The sequence below is a fragment of the Brassica napus genome, chromosome A7, assembly GCF_020379485.1.
Source record: "Brassica napus cultivar Da-Ae chromosome A7, Da-Ae, whole genome shotgun sequence".
Lineage (NCBI taxonomy): Eukaryota > Viridiplantae > Streptophyta > Magnoliopsida > Brassicales > Brassicaceae > Brassica > Brassica napus.
The window spans coordinates 24,115,638-24,138,542 of NC_063440.1; the positions used below are offsets into that span (position 1 = coordinate 24,115,638).

Genomic DNA, 22,905 nt, shown 5'->3' on the forward strand with positions numbered 1-22,905 from the left:
TGTTTCATCACAACTTTTTTGACAGCATTTTTTCTTAATCACAATTAAATCTTGCCTTTTAAATATATATAAATCACGTGAATTTATTTGCTTGCATAGTATACTTTTTAATTCTAGGATACATTTAATAGTTAATACATACGATCATTAATATAGAGTTAACAACAAAATAAATGAATTAGCAACTGGTAAGCTTCAACAAATTCGTTGTGATTTTTTTGTTGGCAATTCATTGAATCATTGGTTACATTTTACTTATGGCTTGGAAGATAAAAGTTTCTAGACACATTTAAAAGACAAAATGATGTTTTATTAAATCATGGAAATTAGTATAGACTTTGGTTTGAGATTCTCCGTTTATTAAAAGAAAAAGTTGGTAAGCATCTTTAAAATTTCAATTACAAATTTGGAGTCTTCAAGAACTCAACTAAGACAACTTGATCTTAAAATGAGACTTAATCATTTATTAAAGTTGGTTCCCAAAAATACTTTTGTTGGAATAGTTTTGTGCGACGACATGTACTCTTACAGCCAACAGGTATCATAGTGTACAAATTGGTGACTGTTTAAGGCCACTAGGTCGTCCACAATAAGAATATCTCAGGTTATAAAAGCCAACTCTTCCTCTCACCTTATGCTCCAAGTGAAAGAGCAACTCTACTCAAAACTATTTGCTCCTTTCTACATAGAGATAAAGCGAGACAATGGGTGCTAATGTTTCTTCGCCAGACCAGAGGTATTCAGTGACGGCCGACCTCCCTTCCAGGAGGCCATGGACACCTCGCTTCGAGTCCCATATTTCTCCTTACAAAGTCAACATCCCCCTTATTGTGGAAATCAAGAACAAGAATCAGTGGAAATCTCGGCTCAACAGTCTCAAGGACACCAACAAGCTGGTAATATATCATTTCATGCGCTTTCTAAGTTCTAACGTAGATTATTTCTACTTTTTATTGAGATTTCTTGTGCTACAATGGTGGAGGTTTGAACTGGGGTTTTCCTTGATAAGTTGGAGACACTCTACCTGCTGAGCCAGTGAAACTGATCTTTTTACTAGGCTTAATTTAAGTATATAATAATGAATATCCAGTTCTGGTATTTATATATATAGCTTGTGATCGAGTTCACGGCCAAATGGTGTGGACCTTGTAAATCCCTTGAGCCGAAGGTTGAAGAGTTGGCGGCTAAGTACACAGATGTTGAATTCGTGAAGATTGATGTCGATGTGTTAATGGTAATACTTAATTAATCCGTTTGCTTTCCTCCTCGTCTTTCTCAAAGTCTAAAGAACATCATTGAAAATATGTCAACAAAAGTTTACGTTGCCTTTGAATTGTAAAATAACAATTACTTGAATGCAGAGTGTGTGGATGGAGTACAACCTTCATACTTTGCCTGCGATTGTATTCATGAAGAGAGGCCAAGAAGTAGACAGAGTTGTGGGTGTGAAGTTTGATGAATTAGAGAGGAAACTCCACAAATACGCACAATCCTTCTTTTGAAAAATATGAAGCTTTTACTTGCATGCATCATGCATGATACCTTATGCCAAGAATAGTATGCTACTATATAAATAAATGTAGCTCCTCATGCATTATCACCATATGCCAAGAATAGTATGCTAGTATGCTACTATATATAAATTAATGTTTGAAGGAGATGCAACAAAATAAACATATTTTTTTTTGATAATCCAAGTATCCGGACCTCTCACTTTGTGTAATGTAAGTTTGGATTTGCATGTTTGTACCTGTCTCGTGTAATAAATTTATGACTACTGATTTGTATGGTTATATATCTTTATTCTTGGGTGGACAAAAAAGTATTTCTTGTTCTCTCCCAAACAACCTTAATCAATTTCTATATATACACCGTTAATTTAATTTTTATAGCTGATGCCTTTGGATCGAGTCAAACTTGTTTTTAGGATGGTCAATTAATCATGTTCTAAGAGCATCAGCAATGGCGTGCTCTCACACATGCTCTCTTAATAAAAATAAATATAATTAATTATAAATTAAGAGAGAGAATTTAGGAGTTTTCTCTCCCAAGAACATGTTCTAAATGTGTCATCATTCTAGTGGTTTATTTTTTTAAAGAAAAAAACTAATAACTTAGATATTATTTTTTGAGAGTATGTGTGAGAGCACATCATTGCTGATGTTCTTAGAGCTCTTCTTGTTATATATATAAATTTTTGAAATCAAGAAGTTTTGGCCGTAAGTCCACATCATTGCTGATGTTCTTAGAGCTCTACCTGTTGTTTAATCCCTTTCCCGCAACTGCTGAGACTCAAACTTAGCACCTCAACTTTTTTTTGGGAAGAAGACTTTACAAGTAAAGCTAGTAGCTCGGGGTAACTGTTATATTTTAAAAGGGAAACATTTGTCGTTTTGAATCACTTAACTGCAATAATGGTGCTTATGAGACTGGGTGTTGTGACATATTTTATGTACCTCTCGTACGTTGCTAAAGGATACCCATATTGGCTCAAGAATAAGATAGTTACATTTGTCCTTTTGTTTTTTTCTTTACTAGTTTCTGCTTTGTGTTGAGCCGTTTTGTGCTTTATTGATGAATTGTTCTGTGTGTTTGCTTTTTTGGGTTTTTGTTTCTCTTGTTTGTTGGACTGTTGGTTGAACTTTATTGTTGTTTTGAAGTAATTTTTTTTTTACGCTGATTTATTATGACATTACAATTACGAGAAATATTACATAGACGATTTAACAACCGGTAATACTACCTGCTTTATGAGGATCTATACCTAACTACATCACCTGAGCCGTCCTATGAAGATCCACGTCTGACTGGATTTACTTGCAACATGTTGAAGATCCCTTGTAAACCTTTCTTCCGAAATCTGCGGTAATAAATCACTCTTTCCGGGACTTGAAACCTGGATTTTCTGTATTCTGCAATAAATTGCATAGTCTGAGATTCGAACCCCAAACCTGGGTGTAGAAGCCTTTAAACCTTAACAATTAGACTACGGTGACTGTTTTGAAGGAATCTTTAGGACAGAAAAAAGTATCTATACAATCACCTTAATTTTTTTCTTTAAACTCTACAATCACCTTAATTGCAATATAATTCTTTTTTTTCATATTAAGTGTCACTTTAACATTTTTTTTCTTTAAAAAATGTTGTCCTACAATATCAATGTAGTTTATACGTATTTTTAGCTCAATATTAATTGTAAAATGAATTGATCTTATAAATAAATTTATTTATCCAAAATATTATTGGTTAAATTAATAAATTTAATAAAAACATAAATGCATTTCAATCAGTTTTTTTAATGTGTAAAAAATATCTAAGTGACATTCTTTGTGAAACTGATGAAATATTTGATAGATTGCTTCTTTTGTTGTTAAAAAGAACAAGATTGTTCATGTCTCGTTTGATAAGATGTATTGACTGAAGTACAAGAATTAAAAAATCATAAATGTTTTTCATGTAAACTTTGTTAGTTAACTTTAATTTAAAAACACTCTTAATAACAACACAGCTACTGTAGAATATTAATAGTCACGATATATAAAAAGCGTATAAATTTTTTAAAACAAATAAATAGAACAAAAAATACTTCAGAACATCTATCTTCTAGGATGATTGGATAAAAAGGTTTTCAAGATGTGTAGGGACGGAGGAGAAGGCTCAGTATTTGGATAGCTCAATGTCCTTACCCTCAGCCCAAGTGAACGTCGAGAGTCTCTGCTTTCGACGGCGTGAACAGTGTGCATACGGTGGATGTGTATCAACCGGTCTGGCTCCGATTTCATGTGTTTCCTGAGACGCCCACAACGGTGTTAGGTCATCTATGGCCACACCAATCGTAGGATGGAAGGAGCTTCAGTTTGGACAAGTGCAGTTATGTTACCGGCGTGAAGGCGTTCAAAGGAGAAGTTGGCTTTTGGTTCTCAGATACAGGGTGTGTCAAGACCGTACTTTTCTTCGACTAGTCATCGGGAAAGATCGGGACTTGGTGACTACATGTTTTGAAGTAAACCATTCGCGGTGCCGTTGAAGTGTCAAACCCAGCAGATTTGCTTCTTCTTCTTCTAATTGGAGGTGCTGGATTGTGGGTGTTGTAGAAGTCTCGGCCCAACTGTTGGGCTTGTTTGGTCGCTGTTTTGGTTGTTGCTGAGACTTTAGCCCCGACAAGGTTCCAAAGTGTGTTTATTCCTCGTCATTCAGGATCCCCTAATTGGGAGTATGCACCATTAAGGTGTTAATGCGGATGGTCAGGCACTACATTCAATTCTTTTGGTTCCTACGGCTCACATTCCTCTCAGTTAGGATATTTCATTGGCATATGAATTGTTTTGTAATCTTGTTTTAGTGTAGAATTTAGGTGGTTCAAGAGCCGGTTCATCTTAGATCGTGAGGTGAATTCGTTTAGTTGTGGTGAAAAATACAATATCTTCTCGATTGGGTAGCGTATTATCTTTCTAAGTATTTATGGGTGATACTATATCTCGGCGTTGTACGTGGAATTTAAATCTCAGTAAGGTTAACTTTTGTATTCACAATTTGGTTAATAAAAGTTGAACCTAAAGAAAAAGATTCTTTGACAAGCCTTTGATGGAAAAACAATTTAGTATAGGAAAAAAAGAACAAAGTAGTAGAAGAGTTGGTGAAGACTTGCGCAAGTATGCTTGAGCATTTTAAAGTCTTTAATAATTGATTTAAAAAATCTTCCAGTAACAAACATCATTCTTGATGGCAAATGTTCACATATAAAACTTAAAATGATACGTTTACAAAATAATTGATGTACAATAAATTGCAAGATTAGTACCCACAATAATAATCTATTTATATATTGCATAGTTTACATTCTTATATAACGGAACCGAGGACCAATCATACCTTCTGTCAACACCATATCCCAAACTTGTGCTAATACATCGACCACTATTTCAAAACACACACAGCGTACCATTTAAGAAGTAAATGAAGCTACTAAAACGACATGCATTGTTTTGCTATTTGGCGGAAACTGCATACGAACAAGAAACAGCTTACCATTTAAGGGATTGCATATACACACAACAGCATCATCCATGTCCAATGCTAGTCTCTTCCCTTAGCGCCTGCAACAACGGTTCCACCCTTCAGATTTCGGCGGCGAGTTAGTTAACTAGTCAACACAATATCTTGAAACTTTGTATTAGACGTGCGCTAAAAACCAGAACCAAAGACACTAACCGAAACCAAACGACCTTCAAATATCCAAATATTTTTATATTCTTACATCCAAAACAACCAAACCGAGAACTCAACGGATATCAAAATATATAAAAATATTAATTATATTTACATATAACTAAATATATATCTATATTATTAAAACTAAAGTATCTTTTAATACTGTTTGGAAACTTAGATAGTAGATTAAATGAAAGTTGTTTGGAAACAAAGATAGCAGATTAAATATATTTTTTTATTTACATATTTAGTCGCTGTATTTTTTTCTCATTTACAGATTCTGTCGTTTGTAAACTTGGATAGCAAATTAAATGAGAATTGTTTGGAAACACGGATAGCAAATTTGTTATTTTTTTTATTTACACATTTAGCCATTGTATTTCTTTCTTATTTACAAATCTGTCGTTTCACTTAAAATCAAAAAATTAAATTAATTGCAATGAATTGTTATTTTTTTTTGCCGAAAATTAAAACTCAAACTGTAATATATAGTATATATTAATCTGCTACAATACAATTTTCAAGAAAACCAAATATCATAAAATTAATAATAATTCATAAAAACCTACTGTAAAAAACTAAATCATTTTTAAATAAATTAAAAAAATCAATAGGTTAATATTTGAATATTACAATTACATCAAATTGCATCAAGTTATAAAATTACAAATATAATATTACATACAGATAAAAAATTATTATCAAACATCGATATTATAATATAATATATTCTACTCGAAATATATTTTACAAAACATAAAAATATAAATGAACATTTTATAAAATCAATGGTTTATAAATTTACATTGAACGCAAGTTAAATCCAATACCCGCGCGGGAGCGCGGATCAAGATCTAGTATATAATTAAAAATCTATTAAAAGCATCCAAAATATTTGAATAATTATAGAGTATCTGAATTAGCCAAAAGTATCTAAAAATATCATGATAGTAATATCCAAAATAATTTAAAATATCCAAAAATATTTATCTGAATCATCTTAATTATTTGATATTTATCAAAAATATCTGTTATTTTATCCAAAATACTCAATATTTCATCCAAAATATCTAATATTTAACATGAATTAGTCGAAGTATCCAAAATAATCGAATATGTATCAAATGAGAACCAAATCTTTTTTAGGTATTTTTTATTCTTATTTTTACTACCCAAACCAAATCAAACCCAAAACTACCCAAACCAAAAATATGTCAGATAGTACATGGATCTTCTAGTTATTTATTTAAACTAGCCGATACTCAAAATATCCGAACCAAACCGAATCAATACCGTAATGCCCAGACCTACTTTATATAGTATTAAATCAATTATTGGGCACCAAAATTAAATGATCGGAGTACAAGTTCGTGGTCCGCTTCGTCTAAAATAAGTTTGAATATTTGGCATATCATCGATTATTGGCGGATATCTAATCTCTTGAGTTATTTTTTTTTTGGTCAACTTGTGATCCATCTCGTTAAAACAATATAATAATTCGGCTCGATAGACATTTGCCGTGTCCTAAATTACAATACCAACCTCTTGCTCAGATTTTTCTGAAGAGGACCTAGACATGGGAGGACTTGACTGCCTCCTATGTAGCGGAGGAGTTGCAACCGGAACTAGAGCCAGCGACGTAGTTTCGACAACATCAACATCCCACAAGAACGAGTCCGAGCTACGACGAGAGTCATGAGTGACTGAGTCACGCCACGGAGGAAGTCCACCATTGCCTCGGAGGAAGTGACCGTGTCTAGTCTTGAGCTTTACTTTTGACCCTTCTTTCACCGGCTCCCACTCTACGGACGAGTCAAGTCCACTCGGTTTCGACAAAACCACTTTACGCCCCGTGGCACCGAGCAAGAACCGCTCGTTCGAAGCGGTGAGATAGCTACCGTAGCAACTCTTCAAACGGATCGCTTCAAAGGAACCACGAACAGGTTCGACGGTCCATCGAGCTCTTTTATCGGAACCATTCCTTTCTTGAGTCACCGACTCCACGTCCTCTTCCGCCATTAGATACTTCTCGTGTATGTTACGCATCCTAACGGCTTTAGCTTTATGGAAAAACTCCATTTGCTGATACTATGTTATTACTATTTTCTTCTTGTTGGAACTTACGCAAAATTTGTTTCATAAAAGTATAAAACGAATTGTGAAGTGAATGCATTGTTTGGTGTGTACTAGTTACTAACTATGTATTAATGGAGACCAATTCCAAAGCGATACACAATGATGTGGACCTTTTCAGTCTTTTAAAAATTAGTTTAATATTCTTACCAAAATAATTAGTCGAATATTGAATAGTCATGTGATGAAAAAGAGTATACAAACTATTTCTTTCCGCCTAAACTATCGCATAGCATCAGATCATATGTTTTCTAAACTATAATTACATTCTAAATACCTACGAATTTAAAGTTGGAAATCTGTATTCTTGGAGAATGAAAATTCAAAATTCCAAACTCTCCAAAATTAAAGCTCGAAACTCTAAAACCTATAAACTTTAACTACATTGATTTGAAGATGATTTTTTTTTGAAACACAACTTCATTTAATCATCGGAGTATTGAGATTACACCACTCGATACAAGTCCAAAGCCTCACCGCTTCGAACAATAATTTATACTTCCTCTGTTTTATAATAAGTGTCATTCTAGTTTTTTTTCTTGTTACACAAAAAATGTCATTTTACAATTCCAATGCAAATTATATTTACTTTCAGCTGAAAATTAATTGCAAACTGCAATTATTTTATAAATAATTTTATTTATTTCAAATGTTATTGGTCAGAAAATATAATTAAATAACAATTTACATATATTTCTGCTACTTTCTAAGTCTGTGTGAAAAAGTGTCACTTTCAAAGTGACACTTATTCAAAAACGGAAGGAGTAAGATTTATGGTGTGATTAAAAAACATTAAACTATCTTTAACCCGATGTAATTAAGGTTTATGGGCTTTGGAGTTTGAAACTTCATTTCTGAGAGTTGGAGTTTTGAACTTTCAATACGTGGGGATACAGTTTTTGAAATTAAAATTCAAAAATATATAAGACACGGTCATAGTTTGGAAGATATTCAATATTATACTAGAGCTTGATCCGTGCACATATGTGTTTATTTTAATAGTTGCACAGACATACATCCATATGGTGTTTATTTTCGATTTATAGTATATAAAGTTTATGATAGATCGAGATTTTTAATTGTCGGTAATTTGTTGGTTGTTCTTTATCTTTTTTTAATAAAATTGGACATCTTGCCCGGGGGAAAGGCTACATCCAGTACTGGTTGGATACTAAACCAAACAAAATGATATGTTATATAACATATTTGTAAATTAGTAATTTTCAATTACATTAATCATTTTCAGTGTATTTCTTTAAAAATTAAAACACCAATTAGTATATTTATGTATATTAATAAATCTATCTTTCTAGAATAAAATATTTTGTGTCAAATAAAATTCATTCATGTTTTAATAAAATATATGGATATGTCTCTAAATTTTTTTATAAGCCAAATAATTTTTTTCTATGTTTATTTTTGTCGAAAATATTAATTAAAATTTAACAATTTCATTCTTATCATTCAAATATATATGTGTGAATAATAGTAATCTTAAAATTATTTAACATATATTTTAAAAATAAATTTATATTTTTAATAAAATATGAATAGTTTTATTTTGTATGTGAAATGAAATAATAATATACATGAATATATAATATTGAAAGGAGATATTTCAAATTTACCACAAGTTTGATATCACTTTACAACTTTACCCTTATATGATAACTATTTTCATAAATACCTTAAATTTGTGATTAAAAGATTAAATTAATTCTCTTAAATAATTTATAGATGTTTTTAAAAATAATCTATAAAATAATTATATTTTTATAATAATGTATAAAATATTTATAAAAGTTTATAAACCTAATCCCAACTCTTAAATACTAGACCTTAAACAAATAATCACTAAATCCTAAATCTAAATGTTATGGTATTTTTGATTACTTATAATTTTGAAAATGGTAACTAACTTAGGGTATTGTAATCTTTTTTTTTGTTTAAAATATGTATGTCACATTTAAATAAATCTATTCAATTTTACTGTAAAATTTAATAGAAAAAAATTCCAGTTAAATAATTATGGTAAGCTTGATTAGAAAATAATGGTAAATTGGTCAGAATATAATATAACAAAATAAATGATTTATACTAAATTAATTAATAATTATTAAGCCAGTGACACATTTATAATTATTATGAAGAAGTAAATGTTATTTTAAAAGATACTTTAATTTTAATAATATTGATGATAGTTTTTGTAGGGAAATTGCTCTTTCATTCGTAACAACTATATAGGTGTAGAAAAATCGTGCTTATTTGACAAGTTTCCACTTTGACTATATCTGTTACTTCACGTCAGCATATTTGTATATCTACAATTACATATCCTTTTACCTTACGTGTTTCCCATTCTTTCCGGTTTCAACTTGTGTAATCGGCAGAAAGGAGTACTATTTACAAGGTATCAATATCAAAAATATTCATAATAATGTATATAATAAATGGTTGGGACTAGGGATATGCTTTATTTATTTTATTGGATATGTTGGCCCTTAAGAAATAGCAAAAGGTGAGATTGATGAAGTGTGAGATTTTTTTTTCTTCCGCAAATTGGATTAGATTAGTAGAAATTGAGATTGTCTTACAAGATACACCACCTTAAACAATAAGAGTTACAGACAAGCTGGTTCGTTTGTCCCAAATCCGCTTTAATATCTGATCTACTTTTGTTCTGATATCTTATTTAGGTTCCATGTTCAGGCATCGGTCCACGATTAACCAATAAAATAGAAACGCAATCAAATCGGAATGTTTCAAAATGATTTGCGTGCCTCTAGAAAAATGAATTCTTATGTTAATCTTTCGCACGTAGGATACAAATCAAAATGCTTGCCGTGTATCCCTCACTCCACTATGATTTAACAAATCGAAATAAAAATTTAAGTTGAACAAAAGATTTCGTTGGGTAATTGTGTAACTCGTTAGTGGTAATTTTGTAATTGGGTAATTCTGTCCTGGTAATTGGATAATTTTATTCTGAACTAATTATTGAGTAATTTTGTTCGAGTCGGCTCAAAATTTTATTTCCATCGGAATGAATTATTTCGTTTAAAAAAAAAGATTTCGTTGTTTACTAAAAATTTCATTGACACGTATGTATGTGGTGTATGGTTGCTCATGAGGGCTGGGTGAACTGATTTTGAGCCCAGTTCATAACTATAGAACTATATATATATATTTTTTGACAAGAACTCTCCTTTTTTTGTTCCTTTTTGTATTATTCATGTCTTAAGCAATTAGCACAAGCCCTTGTCACTCAATTAAACTTGTTTAAAGATCAGCTAAACAATATGGGTTTTTATACTTAACAGTTTTATGCAGACATAATCAAAAAGGTCCTAAAATACTCTCCACATTTTCCTTTGTATTTTTTGCTGTTATATCTTTGACAGAATTTTGTTCAAATATATATAATATTTATTTATATCTGATGGTCTGTGGACAAAATCGATTTCGTGATATAATAACACTCATTTGTGGAAATCCCAAGTTTTGATAAAAAAAAATTTACAATTGTTTTTTCTCTGGCAACTAGTCATTTACAATCGATTTATGGGAACTCATTTGGTGAATATTCACAATGATATTTAGTTAGTTGATTATAGTGTACAAATTGGTGACCGTTTAAGGCCACTAGGTCCACAACAAGAATATCTGAGGTTATAAAAGCCAACTCTTCCTTCGGTATCAAAGCTCATGTTTCTTCCCATTCCTCTGCAAGATTCAAAGCTCATGTTTCTTCCTTCGGTATCTTTGTCTGAGGAAATGCACCTCCGGTGATGTTGCAGTTGTTCCTCATTATCACTCATATCTTACGGTTTCAACGCTACGTTTTAAATTAGATTTCTCAAACTAAGATGTAACGGAAGTCTAGGACTAGCTTTGTAATCTTTTTTTAGTGGTAGAATTAGATGGTATAAGAGGCGGTTCATTCCGAGTGGTGAAAAATACAACAATACTCATGTTTTTTTGCGGGACGCGGCGTCGGCGACCGGCGATACCAAAACATCAAAAAATTTAAACTGACAGGTCATCAATAATTTAAAATAGAGAGTCAAAAGATAACACTAATTGACGCAAGCCACACGTCAAGATATGTATGGGAGACGCTGAATATTACAGCGGCAAAGAAACAAGGGAAAGATCATTAGCTACCGTCGCTGGCGGGAAGTATAAATTGACGCTGTGTCTACAGTTTTCTGTTTTGTTTGTTAAATTTTAGACGCTCGCCGTGATGATGCGTCCGGCAAAAGAACAGAGCTAATGTACTTTAGTGCGCTAGATCCAAGTGAGAGATCACCTAATGAGTGTTTCAGGGTGTTGGTAAGATGTATTGTTGTATGTGTGGTAAAATTGATATGGTCAAAATCTTTGTACCAACTTATCTGTGAATGAAATAGTTGATGTTGAGCCAAAAATAAAAAAAAACCAACTCTTCCTTTCACTTTATGCTCACAGTAAAAGAGCAACTCTACTCAAAACTATGTGCTCCTTTCTAGAGACTCCGGTGAACCCACTGGAAATCTGTAGGATCTAGCCAAAACTAACAAACCCACAATAGGCTGTGTCAAAGAGTTGAGTTTCCCATAAAATGGGTGTTGGTGAACTAGAATACTGCTGGACATATCTGCAATAATGGGCCAAGCCCATTCAAGAGATCCTTTCCATCTCGAGCAAACATGATCTGTCAGCTTGGTAGTGGATCTGAGCCGTCTTACGGCAATAATATTTTAAAAAGTTATTTTAGTTTAGTTGTTAGTGCCCCTTTAAAAGGATATCTCCACACGGATTTGAGTTTCGAAATAAACATATTTTTTTAAAAAATTATATATATATATAAAAGACTTCGTTTAATCTTGTTAGTTGTTGACTAACTTCTGTTAGAATCAATGTAGATTTAGGCACATTTTAAGAAGTTTGGATAGTTTTTAAAAAAAATTATAATTGAGCTGATGTCGTTTTTGGCACTTATTATTTGTTCGAGTCTTATTTGGCACAACTGAAATTGTTGGGGTCGAAATTGACATTTTTCTTTCTATATCAAAACGACGTCATTTTATTTTGTTAACAGTTGACTAACTTTTGTTATAGTCAATATAGATTTATGCACGTTTTAAGAAGTTCATGTATTTTTTTAATTATAATTGAGTTGAGATCGTATTTGACACCGATCAATTGTTCGGATCGTATTTGGCACGACCAAAATTGTTGGGGTCGAAATTGACACTTTTCCAGGCGAATGTTCATATATATGCTTAAATGATTCGTTTGCAAGAAGTATATTATGTACAATAAAATGAAAGATTAGCACCCACAATAATAATATATCAATATATTTTATATCTAACACCCTTATCTAATGGAACCGAGGACCAATCTTTAACCTTTTGGTCAACACCATATCTCAATTTGAGCTAATACTTTGACCACTTTTGCATGACACACACAGCATGCCGTTTATGGGATTGCGTCTGTACACGCAACAACAATATCCATGCTAGTCTCTTCCCTCAGCGTCTGCATCAACTGTTCCACCCTTCAGATTTCGGCGGCGAGTTAGCCAACTAGTCAACACAAATCAAGAAAATGTGTTGAAACTTCATACAGTATTTAGTTAATATATATTATTTATATATATAGTAAATAAATATTGGGCACATAATCTGAATATTTATCTGAATATAAATATTGGGCAAAATAAGTTTGGAGATATTCGAAATATTATCAATTATTGGTGGATATCTGATCAGTCTCGTTATTATTTTTATTTTTTCAACTTCTGACTGAAAACAAATAACAATTCGGGTAGATAAGTTGTCTAGTCCTAAATAACAATACCAACCCCTTCCTCCGATTTTCCTGAAGTGGTCTTAGACATCGGAGGTCTTAGACCCTCATATGTTGCGGAGTAGTAATATCGGAGCTGGAGCCGGAGACGTCATTTCAACCAAGATCTCCACGACATCAACATCCCACAAGAACGAGTCCGAACTATGATGAGAGCCATGAGTGACTGAGTTACGCCACGGAGGAAGCCCACCATTGCCTCGGAGGAAGCGACCGTGTCTAGTCTTGAGCTTTACTTTTGACCCTTCTTTCACCGGCTCCCACTCTACGGACGAGTCAAGTCCACTCGGTTTCGACAAAACCACTTTACGCCCCGTGGCACCGAGCAAGAACCGCTCTTTCGAAGCGGTGAGATAGCTACCGTAGCAACTCCTCAAACGGATCACTTCAAAGGAACCACGAACTGGTTCGACGATCCATCGAGCTCTCTTGTCGGAACCATTCCTTTCTTGAGCCACCGTCTCCTCGTCTTCGTCCGCCATAAGATACTTCTCGTGGACGTTACGCATCCTAACGGCTTTAGCGTTATGGAAAAACTCCATTTGCTGATACTATGTTATTACTACTTCTTGTTGGAACTTAAGCAAGATTTGTTTCATAAAACAAATTGTGAAGTGAATGCATTGTTTGGTGTGTATTTAATGACTATTTACTAATGGAGACCAAGTCCAAAGCGGCACACAATGATGTGGACCTTAGTCTTTTAAAATTCAGTTTAATATCCTTAGCAAAAATAATTAGTTGAATATTGAATAGTCATGTGATGAAACGATTTTAACAACTAGGCATGGAAAAGTCGTGCTATATCTATAGTTACATATCCACGTTTGTTACTTTCACCATATTTGTTACTTCCACGTCAGCATCCTGCTATATCTACCTAGAAATATTTTTAATATTAAAAGCACTATATATATATATATATATATTATTTCATTTTAAATTTTTTAGTTTTGATTTTTATTTCTATAAAGCTTTTAATAAAATATTATGACAAGATCATATTCACATCATTTTGAGTTTATTCGAAAAATGAGAAATTTGATCATTCGCCTAATATTTATTTTTCTATAATATCCTATCTGGCTATTATAATTGTAAGAAAGAGAGATTTGAACTATTTATAATAAATTTTATGGTTTATCATTTAATAAATCAAACATTTATTATTTTATACATAGTTTACATATATTAGAAAGGTAAAATATTTTTTTTATCGATATACTCTTAAATAACTAAATCTCAAAAACGTAGGTTAATAAAATACATATTTTTTTGTTTATATTTTGAGTTTGCATTTATATTCTATAACAACTTGATTTATTATATTTGAACATTTACATGTGAATAGAGTTTGTCGGTTATTTTCTTCAAAATTTTGATTCTTAGATATGTATCTAGAGTGGAACTAACTTTTACAGAGGTCAATCTTTTTAAATTAACGTAATTCACCGAATTCACAAAAGAAGTTAAAAAAGCAATAAAACTCAGATTAGTAAAACAAAAACGAAAACGTGATTATAATTTTATAGAAGTAGAAAATGAAATCAGAATCGATAAAAAACAAATAAAGAGCAGAAAACCTCATTTCGTGACTTTACTATCGATATTGTCTATCTAATTTTTATAATGAATGAACATTAATATAAAAAACTTACACTGTGCATGGCTCATGTTATCATCTAATGAGTATTTATTAAGGCATCTTACGATTAGATTTGAATGGCTAGCACACTATGTGAACATAGGCAAACGAAAAAGAGACGTTTGTAATCTACTCGAGTAAATTAATATTATAGCTGTATTATTACAAGCCGGGTAAAGACAAAAAATATGCATAAATGTATATAATATATGGTTGGGACTTAGGATATGATTTTCTTTTTTTTATTGGGATATGTTGCCCTTAAGAAATAACAAGAGGTGAGATTGACGAGTGTGGGACTCTCTTAAGGCTTATCTTAAGGCATGTCCCAATGACAGATCATAAGTAAGACCAACTTGTTACATTTTCTCGCGTCTGTGATACGTTACTCTTATTGTTTACGCATATAGTTTGTCATCGACCGGACAAACTGGTTTGTGCCGCTTTGAAATTTGATATACTTTTGAGTTTCATATGTTGGTTTCGTTCTGAATTAAGAATCTGATCCTTACTTAGGTTCGCTGGACAGGCATCGGTCCAAGATTAACCAAGAAAATGTGAAGGCAATATCAAATCGGAATGTTTCAAAATGATTTGCCTGCCTCTACGAAAAATGAATTTGTATGTATACGCATACAAATCAACATGCTATGCAAATTCATAAACACCTTAATTTGAATGAACCAAAATTGACCAACTATTTTTGAAAGAGTTACCAAAACAAACTATTTTCGAAAGAGTTAAAAATCGTTGGATCAGCGTGTATCACTCACTCCACTATGGTTTAACTTTAACTAAACGAAATAAAAATTTGAAGAACAAAAGATTTCGTTGTTCAGTTCAAAAATTCATTGACACGTATGTATGCGACGCGGTGTATGGTTGCTATTATGGGCTGTGTAAGCTGATTTTGAGCCCACTTTATAACTAAATAACTAATCGTCTTTGACTCCAGTCTTTGTTGGTTTTTATTTAAAACTTCTAAAATCTGATATCGATTTTAGGAAAATGTGAAGTGTTTTAGGACCTTTTTGATTAGGTCTGCATAAAACTGTAAGTATAAGAACCCATATTGTTTAGGTGATCATTAAAAGGCCATATTGTTTAGGTGATCATTAAAAGGCCATATTGTTTAGGTGATCATTAAACAAGTTTAATTGAGTGACAAGGGTTTGTGCTAATTGCTGAAGACATGATTAATGCATAAAAGGAACTTCTTGTAAAAAAAAAAAATAGTTAGATTCGTGATATAATAACACTCATTTGTGGAAATCGCGAGTTTGATAAAGATTTTTTACAATTGTGTTTTCTCTGGCAACTAATCATTTACAATTGGTTTATGGGAACTCATTTGTTGAATTTGACGATGATATTTAGTCAGTTGATTATAGAGATTGTGAACGAAAGTAATAATATTTGGATAGAACATCATGTCCATATATTTAAGCCAAAAAAAAAAAAACTTCATGTCTATATGATATCCTTCTTAAGATAATTAATAATCCCACAAACAAATCAGAACGAGATTTATTATATGCCAAGAAATCTGCTGATCTCAAAGGCTGGTGTTGAGCCACCCGCTGTGAGTCTGTGACTTTGTTTTTGCTAATAACAAAAGAAAATTGAAAAAAAAAATCCAATTTTAAATCCAATCAATAAACTTCTATCAAAGAAACTATATATTAAAGATGTTGCAAACAAAATGATAATTAAATCGATTAGTTAAACTTTTTGAGTTTAAAGTTAAAAACTTGACAAGTTCAAGGCCATTGATTAACCGGTCTCATGTGAACGCTCCATAATCTCGACCACGTCAACTTCCCAAACCACACAATCCTGCGTAGCACTCCGGTTCGGTATATCATGCGTAACCGAATTCCTCCAAGGTGGCATTCCCCCATTGGCTCTCAGAAAATTCCCGCCGTTTCGACTCTTCAGCTTCACCTTTGACCCATCCGTAACCGGCTTCCACTCTCCCGCCGGATCACCATCTCCGGTCCTCCTCGACTGAACCACCTTATGCCCCGTCGCTCGCAGCATCATCCGCTCGTTAGAGGCAGTCAAGTATCCACCGTGGCAGCTCTTTAACCGGATCACACCTGATCCGGGTACCAATTCAACTCTCCATCGGGCCTCTTTCGCTGACCCGTTCCGGCCCATTACCACACTCTCCTCGTTGTCATCCGCAATTAAATACTTCTCGTGTACGTTGCTTCGCAGTCTCACCGATTTCGCAATCCGAAAGATATCAATCGCTGATGAATATTCATCAAATTTCGTCGAATCTTTTTTCTGCTCCAAAATCAAATTATAAATCAATCACCAAATTATTACGTTTAAATTAATAAAAATTATTATTATGAATTTTATAAATATAAAATATGTTATTACAAACCTCTGTTGGTTTAGGGGTTGATGTCTCCGACATTGACGGAGTAAACATAAGCTTCGAAGCAGAAACTGAGACAGGATCCGACCCGATGGACTCGGAAGATCCAAATGTCGGTGATTCTTTAACCGATGACTCGTCGTTGACCGCGGAGTTAAAACTCGAAGCCGGCGACGAAAAGCCATCAGCGAACGAAACATTCTCAGGATTCTCAACGACCTCGACGGTCCACAAGATCCATTTCTTATGCACGTGCGGCTCATGATCGTGCGTGACGGAGTTTTTCCACGGCGGCGATCCACCGTTCCCGCGCAAATATGTCCCGTTCCACGACATGAGTTTGACCGCCAACTCGTCTCTGATCGGCTCCCAGTTGCTCTCGTGCTCCGCCTGACGAAACGGCGGCGTTTGGACGACTTTATGGCCTGTGACACCGAGAAAAAACGACGACTCGCTCGCCGTTAGGTATTTGCCGTAACAGCTCTTGAGACGGATGAAATTGGGCTTGCGTGGCACCATCTCCACCGTCCATACCGATTGCCGTGACGTTCCGTCAGAGCTTTGACGGACGGCTTTTTCGTCGTCAACGGCGAAGAGGTAATTTTCGTGACAGCTGCGTAATCTAACGGCGGAACCTCTGGTGAATAACTCCATTTTTTTCTTTCCCTCGTTTAGGACACGGCGAGATTGTTTTGTTTTGAAATGGTCGTATGTTTTCTCCATTTATATACGCCATTTTCTTATTATTTGTTATCCAAATATTACAATTTCATAGTATTAAATGTTTTCCGCGTAGATTTGTTAGGAGATTATTATGTTTCCTTCGTTAAATTAAATTATTATTGCTAAATATATGATGACATTGTCAATAAAATTTTCCAGGCTGTTCTGTTCATCAATAGTCTCTCGTCTGGATGTCAGCAGCAAAGCCTCTTGTTCCCTTTAACAATACTAGTTGTAGGCATCGAATGGTAACTGCGGTTTGAGCGGTACGGGACAAGCGGTTCAACTGTGGTGCGGTTTTTACAGCTATAAAACGTATAGATATATGATATATGTAAAGAATTTTGTTACTGTTAACTGCGGTGCGGAGCGGTTTATAACATTCAAAGCCGTAATTTATGGTTCTTATATTATATCATTAAAAGTCAAATTTCTTTTTATTTTTATTTTTATTTTTACTAGAGTTTGATACTATATAACAAAACACAGAGATTATGCTACTTTTTTTTGGGAACAAGAGATTATGTTATATATTATGAATTTTTAACAGGTCAAAGTGATAAATGACATACTAACAAAATCTCAGCAAAGGTAAAATTAGCAGATTTTTTGTAATGTAAACTTTATTGTACACATTTCACACAATGTAATCTAGAATAAATATATAAAGCTAAAGTAAAATGTCAGTGTTTGTTAATACTTTTCTTAAACTGGTAAATACAATTTTTGAGATTTTGGTTTGCAATATATAGATTAATTCTGAAAAGAAAACAATTTTTAAGTATTTAAATGAAATGACATGACAACTTTTTGATATTTTTATGAAATTTTAATATTTTTTAATTTATTTGATTAGATGTTTGATATATGTTTTTGATAATTTTTTAATTATAAAAATTATATGATGTCAATTTATTCAACGTAATATTTTATTTATATACATGATTTAATTTAATATGAAAACTTATTTAATTTTAGATAAAAGGAGTTTTTTATTTATGAAAGTATAAATAAACTAAACTATTAATTTAACTTATTTAAAATTAACTGAAATTATTTTGCAGTATCTAAACTTGCACACACAAAAAAACAGTTATACATGTTTCAACGTTTTCTATTATTTAGTTGAGTCTGTATGTTTATGAAAAAAATATATTTTTGACTAAAGATTGAGAACATTAAAATGTTTCTGTTTTAATAAAAGAGGTTATATAATATACCATATGACTAAATCTTAGATCCACTAAAATGTTTATATTTAAATAAGAAATATTTATTAAGTTATTTGAAAGCAAATTAACAAGAATTTATTAAAAAAATTGATTCAATGTTTATGTTGTTTAGACTCAAATTTAATTATTGAGTTTTTGGAAACATATCTAGTACTATAATGTTTTTTTCTATAATATCTTTATGAAGTTTTAGTATTTTCATTAATTTCCAGTGATATTTTATGTAATATAAGATATGATTAAATGTTACATTATTTAAAATATTTCTGTTTTAATAAAAAAATATTATATAATGTAAGATATGAGTAAAAAATATTATATAATGTAACAATTTGCTCCATCCTCTTTCTGAGAAAAAAACGTTTGTATTCTAAAAACAATGGAGATGAAAAGAATGGTTTTATTTATGGTGATGATGTTGACGATCGGAAACCTTATGGTTGAGTCGAAAGTTACAAACAGAAGTTTTCAGCTATGTTTCAAGATGTGTTTTAACATATGTATCATTGGCCCACCAACAGACAAATTTGGATGTTTCGGTAAATGTACTAGGGAATGTACTGGGAAAAAAATCGAAATCGATTGTGCTTTTTCTCAATATCTGAGTAAGTTTAATTTTCCAATAATCGTATATTTTATATAAATGTATATTTATATTCATTGAGCATATTTTTTTTTTTGCTAAAATCTACTTATATCTTTATCGTTTTGTTGTTGTGTGTAATGAGCAGAAAAAGAGATCGATGTGAAGAAGGCAAAAGACTATGTGGATTTATTTTCGGATATGTGTGATAAAAGATTCTGAAGGCAAATAATAATTACTCATATTTGAAGTTTTGATAATATAACAAAGATATGTATTATTCGGTTATTTCAATTTTATAGTCAATTCAAATAAACAGGGCAAATGATCAATTTAGCCATTGTTCGAGAAAGCGTTAGGCGCTAAACTCAACGCCTAGTATCTAGAACGATTAATCGTACGTCAAAATTATTAGTTAATCGGTCTAGACATTTACCAATTAAAATAATAATAGATATATATATATATAAAATATATATGTTAAACATCAAGATTATGAATAATAATATTCATATTATTTATTTTCATAAGATTAGATATATAAATATATTAATTGATATAATTTATAAATTTTTATTATTTATTATTAATATATTATAATTATCTAAGCGGGTTATAAGAATATCGCTATGGTTCTAGAGAGCCTAAGGCCTACAACAATTTTCAGAGCATTGATTTATCTAGATAGTTGCATTATCAGTTCTTTCCATAAAATTCTGTAATGTTGCACATCCATTGTTTAACATATGGGAATTTATTATGTGTTTCATTCAATCCAAATCATTCTTAACGATTATATTGTTCTCCTGCTCTAGTGGTGTAGTGTGTTTTTGATACATTGTGTATATTTTTTCTAAAGTATTTTCAAGTTTTTATTGAGTTTTTTGGTCTTTTTTTTTTAAATCATTACATGGAATAGGTTGTAGAGTACTTGATGGGCGCATGCAGAAAAGAGTGCAAATTGGAAAGTTCAGAATGGAATGGTAAAATGGTGCAGCCTCTTAGAGCATCTGTATTGGTGGGATGAGGAGAGAGGGAGAGAAAGTCCCTTGTTCTGCTTTTTTTTTTTTTTTTTTTTTTTTTGGTCATAGAAGAGTAAGGGACAGCCCTTAATTAAGGGCTTTTCCCTTCTCTTTCTTCCTCGGTTCCCACCCCCTTCCCCTAAGGGATGCCTTAAGGGCCTTCCAATACAGATGCTCTTAGATCTTTAAGGAAAGTTCTAAAGAATCATAGATTTTCCCTAGAGATCTTCTCTCTTTCTTCGAGCCGCATGCGACCTCTCCTATTGTATCTTTTTCTTCTCTTTTTCTTGTACACTTCAATTCTTAATTAGAAACACATACTCTAAAGGAAATCATTTGCAATTTGCCACCCTGTACCGACATGATCACGATTTGAGGAAAATTGCTCAATCACTGAAATCTATTTCATAATTCTCATCATCATCTTTGTCGTAACTAGAATGTTCAACAACATGTGTACAAGATGAGTTTGCACACACACATATAACTAATCACGTAATGTCATGCGAATTGTTGCATCTGTTCTTTAAGATACACAAGTAACTCTGTTTCGTTGGGTTGAAAAATTTTCTTTGATCAAATCGGTATTAAAAATTGTCACTATTTTTGTGTTGATATCAATATTGTGCAGCATAAAGTTTGATAATTCTGCTCAAACTACAAGTTCAAGTAAGCTTTAGAGACCTAACTCGTTAATCAAGTGATTCTGAATCACTTGAGATTAACTTTTTGAATCGACAAATTTAATCAAATTAATGCAACACAAAAGAGAAAATTATCATTTAATAACTTTAAGAACTAAATACCATAGAACTTAATTAGCAGCTTTCTTGAATAAGAGATGAAAATCAAAAACTCATAACATAAAGAAAAGATAACATACCAAAATCCCCAAAACTCCTAATTGATATATCATTGTTTTTACCGGTTTCTAACTAGATTGGAACACATCTTTTTATAACCATATTGAGATTAAATCATCACTGAACATTGAACTTCTTTTTGGCGAATTCAAGGAACTCGGCGACAGTAGGCAAGTAAGGTTCCACTGCTTCATGGGCCCTGAACTTCTCAGCCCACTGGAGCATGCCTGGTGTTGTATCTTCATTCAAAAATTTTACACCTGAAAACACTTCGACGACAGAAAGTGGACCCACCATAGCCCCACAAGCGATGTCGAGGAATCCAATGTTTTCTCCTCCGAATAAGTATCCGCCTTTGCTGCTTTTCTGAAACGCTTCCTCAAGCGACGTTAGACAATCTGTCAAATTCCCCGCCATGGCCATTCTCACATCGTTATCTTTTGCTCCGGCCACCTCATTGATCGTTTCGAAGCACTATTGTCATGTCCATGTCAACATACACGCATGTTTAATGCTGATATTATATTTAGACTATTTCATAACGGCGTCTTAGAAATAAATGATTAGTTGAATGTAAAATACTAAAATCTATTAAAAGATTCTTAAAACATTTGCTTGCATCATTATTACCTCACTTTTCCAATATTTAGTTAGTCAAATAAATAATTGATGTTTGATATAAAAAATAGAATAATTAATATCACTTCAATTATTTGTTACCTTTCCGTCAACGAAGTGAGCCCAGAAACGAGCAAAGGCGCGATCACTGGGATGTGAGGGGAGGATGGAAGGATCTGACGGCCAAGATTCGTCGATGTACTGAACGATGTTGAGAGACTCGCAGACGGAGACATCACCGTGGATTAAGACAGGGACTTTCTTGTAGATTGGGTTGGATTCAAGGAGAAGATCGCTCTTCGAGTTCAGAACTTCTTCCATGTACTCGTACTCTACAGACTTGAGATGTAGAGCTACTTGAGCCCTTAAAGCGAAAGGGCTTCCCCATGTCCCTAATAACTTCACAGTACTGTTCAAACCGCTTTGAGCCATCTGAGACTTTACTTTCTTATCTTAGTTTGAGTTGTGTCTTGAGATGGAGTTGTTTTGGGTGAGTATTTATTTTAATTGTTGTATGAAGGAACAATTCGATTATTATGTCTCTTTCTTGAGTTTCTTCTCCAGCTGGCATGTTGGCGGCTGAGTATATTTCTTGGTATTACTTTTATGATCATAAGGTCTTAATTCTAG

The 22,905-nt window shown here is 32.6% G+C and overlaps 5 protein-coding genes across 7 annotated transcripts; 1 reads left to right on the forward strand and 4 right to left on the reverse strand.

Moving 5' to 3' along the window:
• Positions 1-558: 558 nt before the first annotated feature.
• On the forward strand, positions 559-1,795 carry LOC106432550 (thioredoxin H8). Its single transcript, XM_013873397.3, has 3 exons — positions 559-896; positions 1,112-1,234; positions 1,362-1,795. The coding sequence occupies exons 1-3, from the start codon at positions 705-707 to the stop codon at positions 1,500-1,502; spliced, it is 456 nt and encodes a 151-aa protein (XP_013728851.2). The 5' UTR covers positions 559-704; the 3' UTR covers positions 1,503-1,795.
• A 2,932-nt stretch (positions 1,796-4,727) lies between these two features.
• Positions 4,728-8,615, reverse strand: LOC106382547. Of its 2 annotated transcripts, XM_048736093.1 has the most exons (3): positions 6,754-8,615; positions 5,029-5,096; positions 4,728-4,917 (listed from the first exon to the last, which is right to left on the reverse strand). In XM_048736093.1, exons 1-2 carry the CDS (start codon positions 7,288-7,290, stop codon positions 5,061-5,063), a joined length of 573 nt encoding a protein of 190 aa, XP_048592050.1. In that variant the 5' UTR covers positions 7,291-8,615; the 3' UTR covers positions 4,728-4,917; positions 5,029-5,060. The 2 variants fall into 2 exon arrangements, with proteins under 2 accessions (XP_048592050.1, XP_048592049.1); XM_048736092.1 differs by having other exon boundaries at positions 4,780-5,096; positions 6,754-8,614.
• A 3,965-nt stretch (positions 8,616-12,580) lies between these two features.
• LOC111212074 lies at positions 12,581-13,870 on the reverse strand. Its single transcript, XM_048736094.1, has 2 exons — positions 13,196-13,870; positions 12,581-12,917 (listed from the first exon to the last, which is right to left on the reverse strand). The coding sequence occupies exon 1, from the start codon at positions 13,740-13,742 to the stop codon at positions 13,248-13,250; it is 495 nt and encodes a 164-aa protein (XP_048592051.1). The 5' UTR covers positions 13,743-13,870; the 3' UTR covers positions 12,581-12,917; positions 13,196-13,247.
• A 2,597-nt stretch (positions 13,871-16,467) lies between these two features.
• On the reverse strand, positions 16,468-17,988 carry LOC106382550. Its single transcript, XM_013822582.3, has 2 exons — positions 17,241-17,988; positions 16,468-17,137 (listed from the first exon to the last, which is right to left on the reverse strand). Exons 1-2 carry the CDS (start codon positions 17,955-17,957, stop codon positions 16,619-16,621), a joined length of 1,236 nt encoding a protein of 411 aa, XP_013678036.2. The 5' UTR covers positions 17,958-17,988; the 3' UTR covers positions 16,468-16,618.
• Positions 17,989-21,562: 3,574 nt separating this feature from the next.
• LOC106382552 (glutathione S-transferase U12) lies at positions 21,563-22,804 on the reverse strand. 2 transcript variants are annotated; one of them, XM_048736091.1, is made up of 2 exons: positions 22,378-22,804; positions 21,563-22,110 (listed from the first exon to the last, which is right to left on the reverse strand). In XM_048736091.1, exons 1-2 carry the CDS (start codon positions 22,705-22,707, stop codon positions 21,775-21,777), a joined length of 666 nt encoding a protein of 221 aa, XP_048592048.1. In that variant the 5' UTR covers positions 22,708-22,804; the 3' UTR covers positions 21,563-21,774. The 2 variants fall into 2 exon arrangements, with proteins under 2 accessions (XP_048592048.1, XP_013678038.2); XM_013822584.3 differs by having other exon boundaries at positions 21,563-22,131.
• Positions 22,805-22,905: the final 101 nt, after the last annotated feature.

Excerpts from the sequence above, each read along its gene's own strand:
- LOC106432550 (XM_013873397.3), top strand. The coding sequence starts at position 705 with ATGGGTGCTAATGTTTCTTCGCCAGACCAGAGGTATTCAGTGACGGCC. Across the intron at positions 897-1,111 it reads TCAAGGACACCAACAAGCTG|CTTGTGATCGAGTTCACGGC; the intron begins GTAATATATCAT and ends TTATATATATAG. Across the intron at positions 1,235-1,361 it reads TTGATGTCGATGTGTTAATG|AGTGTGTGGATGGAGTACAA; the intron begins GTAATACTTAAT and ends ACTTGAATGCAG.
- LOC106382547 (XM_048736093.1), bottom strand. The coding sequence starts at position 7,290 with ATGGAGTTTTTCCATAAAGCTAAAGCCGTTAGGATGCGTAACATACAC. Across the intron at positions 5,097-6,753 it reads CAGAAAAATCTGAGCAAGAG|GCGCTAAGGGAAGAGACTAG; the intron begins GTTGGTATTGTA and ends CCGTTGTTGCAG.
- LOC111212074 (XM_048736094.1), bottom strand. The coding sequence starts at position 13,742 with ATGGAGTTTTTCCATAACGCTAAAGCCGTTAGGATGCGTAACGTCCAC.
- LOC106382550 (XM_013822582.3), bottom strand. The coding sequence starts at position 17,957 with ATGGAGAAAACATACGACCATTTCAAAACAAAACAATCTCGCCGTGTC. Across the intron at positions 17,138-17,240 it reads CAACCCCTAAACCAACAGAG|AAAAAAGATTCGACGAAATT; the intron begins GTTTGTAATAAC and ends ATTTTGGAGCAG.
- LOC106382552 (XM_013822584.3), bottom strand. The coding sequence starts at position 22,707 with ATGGCTCAAAGCGGTTTGAACAGTACTGTGAAGTTATTAGGGACATGG. Across the intron at positions 22,132-22,377 it reads CTCACTTCGTTGACGGAAAG|TGCTTCGAAACGATCAATGA; the intron begins GTAACAAATAAT and ends ACATGACAATAG.